The following is an 8734-nucleotide window of genomic DNA, read 5'->3' on the forward strand; positions in this document are numbered from 1 at the left end:
ATTGGCTTTTGCTAACGGGAATTAATTGGTGACGTGGCACCAACTCATCATACATTTCCTGCCAAATGAGCAACACATGTCCACTTGATACGGCTCCACACACCCATCACCTCTTTCCCGCTCGTCGAACGCTCTCCTGACCATTTAGTCTCCAAAAAACATCACGTTTTCCTTCAAATTCGAATATAAATCTCTTACTTGTGTTCAACGAGGGAGAAAGAAATGATGAGTTTGTGGACCCGTGTCAGGGGTTAGGTGGACCCGTGTCGCTCATTTGGCAGGAAATGAGCGACACGGGTCCACCTAACCCCTGACACGGGCCAAAAAACTCTCTCTCTCTATTATTATTAAATTGTGGGCTCGTGTCGCTCATTTGGCGGGAAATGTTTGCTGAGATAGCGCCACGTCGCCAAGTAATCCCGGTCAGCAAAAGTCAAGCTGTCATTTAACTGATCTCTCAACGAATCAATGGACAGAAATTCATTTTTCAATTTAGATAATAGATCGGGTGTATATTTGAAATATTTTAAAGTTCATGGACCCCGTTGAAATAGCTTATATAGTTATGTGTCTAAATTGAATTTAGGCCTTTTTTTTATGTTCTCTCTCCTCTCACCCGCTTCTCTCTCTCTCTCTCTCTCTCTCTCTCTCTCTCTCTCTCTCTCTCGCGTGGGCCGATCGTTTTCCCCGAAAAATTCGCCGTCGTCCGGAGGCCACGACGACGAGAGTACCACCAAAAGTCTCGTCTTCTTCTACTCTCCCTCCCCGTGTCTCTCTTTGTCCCAGATAACTGCCGATCATGGCGAATCGAAGCCACAGGGCCGACAGCCACTCCGGCGGCAATCTGCCGATCCCGACGAAGTTGAGATGTCGGGCCTAGTGGGTTTTGAAGCTCTCATCATTCTGAACATGTTGGTGGCCTTCGATTATTCATCGGACCACTGTACAAGGCGAATCGATGCCGAGAAGCCAGCAGCGGCTCCAGCGCGATTTCGACGATTCCGGCGGCCAATTCCATCGAGTCAGGTATCGATTTCAACTCTCTATTCATCCTCTACATGTTTGTTGGCTCCGTTTTGCTCAATTGTTAATAGAATGGAAAAGCCCAATTTGGAATCCACGGCTACCGCGGGCTCTGCCGTGTGTGGTGGTCGGGTTGAGCTTCTTTGACTTATTTCTGACCCATTTCGATTTAATTGGATTCTTTTGAGTTGAAATTGGTAGAATTGCTCTGTTTAGGTTGAAGGACATACGCAAACCATATGTTTGTAGAATTGCTCAGTTCAGGTTGGTTGTAGAATTTCTCTTTTCAATTCAACATATATGGATAAGTATCACATTTATAAAAACATTTTCCTAAATTCAGTAATGGTTCTCTAGAATAATACCCGGGTTTTACAATGTAGCTTACACTTAAGATATAGGGATTATAGAACATATAGTGATTTAATGTATATAAGCTCTTTCTTTTGATGATGTTGGGTTATAGCACATATAGGTATTTTTTATTGTATGCTGTTGCATTTTTTTGTGTTTGAACAGGTAATATGGTTTTGCAGATGCATGTAGCTAGAAAATGCAGATTTCTACACAGAAGTCTTTTGCATCTGTCAGCATGCATGAAGATAAACCATTTGATTTCTTGCGTACTTTATTTGGTACATTTAAAATTTGCAAGTGAAGTTCCTATGCAGCATATTGTTTAGTGTTGAAGTTACTTATGTATTGATTGCTAGGTTGCATTTTACTAAGAATCATAATTAAGTTCAATTCTTTGAGTTGATCAATGTATTAAAGACTGCTAATCTTTAATGATTTAATATACAATATATGGATTTCATTATCTCTTCAAAAGACCTTGGGTTATAAGATGTTTAAAACATTTTTCTCTCTCAATATTTATTTTTAAACAATGAAGGAAATACAGGAAATGCTTACAATTTTTATTTTTTTTTCTCTCCCAATTGGATGTACACAATTCCCTTTTAGCCTTTCGATGTCAGAGCAATTGTACAGTTAGCAATTCTTTCTTTTTATTACAACAAAAAAATAAACAATAATAACAAGCTTGTAGTTGAACGGAGGGGAAGGGGGAGGGCAATAGCTTTTGAATTTATAACATTGTCTATTTCTTCGAGTATGTCAGGCCTAAGTTTGTTACATACTGTATCCTTTCTTTAACTAGTATGGTGGATTTTGTAGAGAGTGTTATAGCAGGAGGTACAGCTGGTGTTATTGTTGAAACAGCTTTATATCCCATTGATACTATAAAGACAAGACTGCAGGCAAGTTAACTATGCAAATGACTTATTAATAATTTATGTTTTTATATTTGATGGATTTGCACCTCTGTTCAGGTTGGTTGATCCTTACTTTCATCTGCAAGATATTAGTCTTTTTCTTTCTTCTTAGGTGACATTGAATCAATGCCATTCATTGGTAATTTTGTGTCACACCCTCTCTATCTTTTTGTTTTGTTTTGGTAATTTTTATTTAGGGTTTCTATTAGGAATTTAGGGTTTCTATTTCTAATTCTCTTTTTGGGTCTTCAATTTTTAGTCTTATTTTGATGTTAATTTGCTAATTTTGTGTCTCAGATCTTGCTCCGTCTCTCATTGAGCTACCTTCCTCTCTTAGTTGTTAAGGTTCATCTGCTTGACTACATAAATAATTACTGATTATAATTCTGGGGGATGGTTGATTACATGACTCGTTTCTTTTTCTTATTTTGTACCAAATTATTTCTTTGTCTAGGTCTGAGTATGGAAGAACTGGAGAAGCTTGCCAAATTGGTCCCAGAGCTCAGAAGACGTCTCGAAGAGACATAGCACATGTTGTGAGTAACTGATATACTGCACTTGCTGTGAGTAACAGATGCATTTCGATTATTGTAGCTAATGGTATTGGCCAATGAGATCAATTGATCAAGTTGATTGATCGTAGCTTTAGATTTTGTGTTGCATGTGCTGATAGAAATATATGCAATTGACAAATACACCTGCATAAATTATGAAAACACACCCCAATTCTTCTACCACCATTCATTGTTAGGTGAGAAATGTGTTGTGCAGTCAAGACTAATATAGATCATGTGATGCAATAAAAGTCATTAGACTCATGACTGGTAGCATATATATATATATATATTTTTTTTTTTCTTTTTGAATTTTATTTGGATACTTGAGTTTGATGTGGTATGTGGTATAAGTCAGTAATAGTTCGAGTGGTATGCTTGGTATTTTCCACACTAGATTTTGTATGTAATTTAGTAAACATTCTTTGCAGGTATTAGAGTTCTAGCAAAAGAAATGCAGTGTCATATTTGATCTTTCATGCAATCTTGCAAGGGTTTTGGAGTTCTGTACCCAAAAGAAATGCAATGCCAAGTCTGCTGTCAGTTTCCATTTTATCTTTAATACTCTTATCTTGCCTTTCTTTATCTTTTTTATCTCTTTTTTGTTTGCTTTGATTTGATAATTCTGCTGTAAACTACCATTGCTCTTTTTGGCAGATTTGGTACTTAAAGATATGTGCATCTGTTACATTTATTAATAAAAAATATGTCTAAATGAGCATAGCATTATATATTACTGTCTTAAATTAATTAAATAGTTCTGAAAATGTTGTGTGCAGAGATTAGCAAGATGGAAGTAACTTATAATATGCAGAATACAAAGTATGATACATTTGAGTAAATTGAGTCATGCAGTTTATTGTTGTTAGAATAGTTTAAATGCTAATGTTAGTTGCCTTTTTATTAACTCATTTCAGGCGCATTTTCTATCTCTTCTTTCTGTGGATGCATGCTGATGATGATGGCTGTTTTACTGGTGAGAGCATCTTCTTACTTAAGAATGATATTCTTCTGTGTGTGCCTTTGTAGGTGGGTAGGTGGGTGTAGTGAGTTATGGTTTAAATGTAGTTTTAGTATAAACTCAGGCTTTCATTAAAAATCCTTTATCTTTTATATTAATTAATTCATCGCTTGGTTTCAGGTTAGTGGATGAACTTGCTGCTTTGTACAAGGTATGAGAATGCACTTTTTTGTATGTGCATGTGCAGCATGTCCTATTTCCATATGTTTAAAGTTGCTTTTCTTTTCTTTTTATTTCAGCTCATAGATTTTTGTGGTGCAGTTGATTCTGAAAATGAGATGATCATGAATCTTAATTATTGCAGATTTGGTACTGTTTCCACATCTCATGGATCTGAAGCATCTAAAAAGTTAGAGGATCAGCAGAAGAGAAAGGCTAGAGCAGAGAGGTTTGGTCTCATGCCTCTTTTAATTTGGTGCTTGAACAGCTTCAAGAATTTGAATATTGAAAATCTCTAGTTATTTTGTTTCATTTATGTTGCAAAATGTTCTTAATGTATTTCTTGTTCATAGGTTTGGGCTTGCTGGTTCCTCTTCCATTTGCTTTTCGACACGGACAACGCCTCAAGGAAAAGTGAAGCCTTCAAGTGACAAGCCCCTTATTATTCGAGTCATATATACTTTGTAGGTGATGTGTGGCTTAGTAATTTTGGTATATGACTCTTTGGACATTAATTTTAGTTCTAATAGTTTGGTAGCTTGTAATACTTGACTTATTTTTATTATGAAATTATCAATGCAATTATTATATTCTAATGAATGTGTAATTTTGATTCAATTAATGTTTATATATTCATTCTGCCCTTATATTCAAATTATAGCCACAATTGTATGTTGAATTCATTGATATCCCTTTTAGGTGAAAAAAACTGATATATATCATACATTTTAAATTATTTTTTTAAACTTAAAATAATAAACGATATCAGTTTTGGTTTAAAAACTGAAATGTTATACTGTTTTGATATCAGGTTCTCTTTCAGACTTGATATATAAACAATATTTAGATATCAGGGCCAGTTTCATACTCGATGTTGATGTCAAGATTATATATCAGAATTTACCATATACCTGATATTGATACCATGATTTTAAATCATATTCTACCTAAAACCTGATATTGATACCATGGTTTTATATCATATTCTACCACAAATACGATATCTATTTACCAGAACTATTGATACTCGGATTTTATAGATATCAGAAATAATATCAAATCGGATATTAATTTTGTATTTAAGACATCAGGTTAGAAAGAAAAAAAAAAAAAAGATATATAAACAATGTTTACATATCAGTTTAAAACTGATATCTAAAATATGAACATTAGATATCACGACTCGTTATATCAGACGACTAGCCAATTAGATATCAGTCCACGACTGATATATATCGACAATTTTGTTGCAGTGGTTGGAAATTGTGTTTATCTTTTGGCAAAAAAAAAAAAAACAGAAATTGTGTTTATCTTTTCTTTCTTTTTCTTCCTTAGCATCCTCAGACTAGCAATGGTTATTATGTCCCAACAAAACCGAGTGGAACCAAAAATTTGTCTTCCTTAAGGAATCTTCATTATTATATCACAGCTGAAGAAAACAATATATGAGAGTAGTTATGAAAGTCGAACACACATCAATTGTAAACCAAAACAAACAAAATACACACGTACACAATACTTTTTTATTAATTAATTTGCCGATTTGTATTAGAATTAATATTTTGAAATTAGTAGTTATGATTTTTTATTATTCTAATTAAATATTAGTATTGTTAGGAATTTTAAATTTGTATCACAAATTATATGTCAGTATTTTATTAGTTCATACATAACTCAACGGATCATGTATTTGACAATAAGTATAACATTGACAACTACAATAATGTACACATCATTTGAGATTTGAATTTAAGATACAAATTTAAAATCTCTAACATCAATTTTTACACACACACACACATATATATATATATATATATATATACCCATCACATCATCCACAAGAACCTCATATTACATGCCGATCAATTTGAGTTAGTTAATTTAAGGGTGTAGATACACGTATAATTGAGTTGATGTACGGGCATTGTTGTGTTCTTATTATTTATATATGAATAATAATCATTAAGGTGAGCTAGCATTAAGAAAATGCCACCAACCCAATTTAATTAGTTAGCATGGAAATGGGCGATTTTATTATAGGATAGTAGCAACGTAAATTTGTCATAAGGTCATATATAGTGTTCAATATGAGTCTCAACCGTATAAAGATTTTTTTTAAACTTATTCACAATTTCATTTGAATTTGTTTTGGTTCATAATATGCATTAAATCTTTTTTGGATGTAAATTATTTTCTAATTATTAAATAAATATAACAATTATACCCAATTTTTTACATGAAATCACTTTGACCAGAAAATAAAAAGGAAAAACTTTCTTACATTACATAACAAGCACTGGGCTCCGTGTACTCAGAGCACACCAGATGACACTGCTGCACATGGCATGGCATGTAAGGTGGATTTGGGTGCAAGGCAACTTGCATACCATTCGGAACTTGAATCCAAATTTCCTCTCCGAATTGAGTCTCCATCTCAATGGGTATTTTGGGACTTACTGGTGGTGATGGCGGTGGTGGTGAGGGTGGTGGTATTTTGGGACTTACCGGTGGTGGTGGCGGTGGTGGTGAGGGTGGTGGTATTTTGGGACTTACCGGTGGTGGTGGCGGTGGTGGTGAGGGTGGTGGTATTTTGGGACTTACCGGTGGTTGTGGCGGTGGTGGGGAGGGTGGTGGTATTTTGGTTGGCTTCTTTGAACTCACGACAACTGTATACGTAAGAGTTACAGTCGAACTAATGGTAATGGTAATGCTCAATCCAAGCAGGATCCGAAAGCGCAGGGTTTGTGTTTTTTTATTGTCCTGACAAGCTGGTTGGCACTGAGCTTGCTTATGGGGGCCAAAGGTTGCTCCTGTTGTTGTACTTAGAGTTAGAGTCCCCTTGGACTCGAGATTGGGTGTTCCCAACTCATGCATAGTTGGAACTCCATCCAAGACGGCAGAACCCACCTGCCACACCTGCAATTAATGGCGGATAGACCCTGAAATTTAGTTTCATATGTTGTTGTCTACAGTGGCGGATCCAGAAATCTTCTGTTATGGGGGCAAGATTAAGAAACTCAAGAATATTTTTTTTGGGTAGGAAAAAACCCTTCAATATTAATGAACAAAAACTTCATTCATAAAAAATAACACAATATTACAAATCATAATTGTCCACAACAAATTTTCATACTTTGAAAACGCAATATTATAACTTCATTATCAATACTATCAAATACATATTTTTCAATGTACACAATCAAACTATCATCATCCAATAATCTCTCATTCTGTTACGAAGTTTTTCACAATCTTCATAGTTAATAAACAAATTGTTCCTTGTATGATCCCAATCTCTTAGTCCAAGTGTAGGATGGAACAATTATACATTTAAAGGTTGGTTAGCATAACACCTTTATTCTAATGTGAGGACAAGAATATTAAAGAGTTCGAATATTACGTAGGGGAACAAACACAGTTATCATTAAAAAGTAGACATGGACTTGGAATTATGCAAACATGCAAGCCAGTGCCCACCACAACCAAATTATAAAGAAGAATCTCACCCACCCCCTTTACTTCCGTTGATTTCTCTCTATAAGAAGTTCCACTCCCAGTCTACCACCACCCACAAACACCAAGAGCATTAAAAACAAGATGATGCAAAAGCTGTACGTATTGCAATTTCTTCTTGCTTTCTTATGCATGTGTTATAATTGTACATGCGTGTTAAAATCTAAATGAATTAGTAACAGCACGTGATCATATTATGTAGTGTTATGGTCACATACAATAATTTTTCTTAAGGATGAACATTTCCTTAGGAGAAGATCAAACAAAGTGAACTCACATTATCATATCTATTATTCAACCGGCCTGCTCAAATTAAACATACTACGTAATAAAGAAATTTTAGTATATATACCAAGGCAGCGAATCTTACCAGGTTCACCACTTGTATTTCTACAGACAACTTCACCGTGGCAAATAGAATGATGAATCCGTCCACCGACATTTCAGCACTCATGTCCCAAACATCGAATTCTAGCTTGGACTCTACAGTGCAATTGTAAGAGTTGATGTTAAAGGTCTTGACCATCATGGAACCGTCAGGTGTCTTGAAGGCCACCAATGCCTGAGCCCCAACCATTCCGGTGGCGGTGGGGTTGATGGCCCACGCAATCCAGCCGTCGGGTCTAGGCGGGGAAGCGATGAAGGCGATGGAGAGGGAGGATCCTCCGGAGTTGGACGGGCAGTATGCCCAGTGGAGGTAGGAGCTGAGGGTGGGGAGGTCGGCACAAATGGTGTAAAGGTTTCTGTTGGTAAAAATTTGCGAGGTGCATGAGGAAGAATTTGCCGGAGATGCCGAGAGTAGAAGCACAAACCACATCAATCCAACGATGAACATCCTCGTCGTCATCGGAGAGGATGAGTTTCTTTCTTTTGAGTGAAAGAAGAACCTAGTTCATTTGAAAGGAGTTTCATGGGCCTAGATTCTTGTTTAGAACATGCATGTAGCTTTTCAGGTCAACGAAAAACGACAAACCACCCAGTGGAACCAAATGCACGTTTATATATATATATATATATAATGAAAATAAAACAACGTTATAAATTATAATACAAACCCAAGGAAAATAAAATTAACTAAACAATAATATTTATATTATTATAAATAGATAAGTTAGAGATATTGACAGAAAAAACTCAGTTATTCATCTAAAATTGATGAATGTGATTCCAAATGATTGTATTTT

At 35.4% G+C, this 8734-nt stretch overlaps 1 protein-coding gene across 1 annotated transcript; it reads right to left on the reverse strand.

Moving 5' to 3' along the window:
* Positions 1–6259: 6259 nt before the first annotated feature.
* On the reverse strand, positions 6260–8507 carry LOC147291174 (cytochrome b561 and DOMON domain-containing protein At5g48750-like). Its single transcript, XM_086238013.1, has 2 exons — positions 7921–8507; positions 6260–6953 (listed from the first exon to the last, which is right to left on the reverse strand). Exons 1-2 carry the CDS (start codon positions 8395–8397, stop codon positions 6315–6317), a joined length of 1116 nt encoding a protein of 371 aa, XP_086094139.1. The 5' UTR covers positions 8398–8507; the 3' UTR covers positions 6260–6314.
* Positions 8508–8734: the final 227 nt, after the last annotated feature.

The sequence above is a fragment of the Dryas octopetala genome, chromosome 3, assembly GCF_963921425.1.
Source record: "Dryas octopetala chromosome 3, drDryOcto1.1, whole genome shotgun sequence".
In the NCBI taxonomy this organism is placed as follows: domain Eukaryota; kingdom Viridiplantae; phylum Streptophyta; class Magnoliopsida; order Rosales; family Rosaceae; genus Dryas; species Dryas octopetala.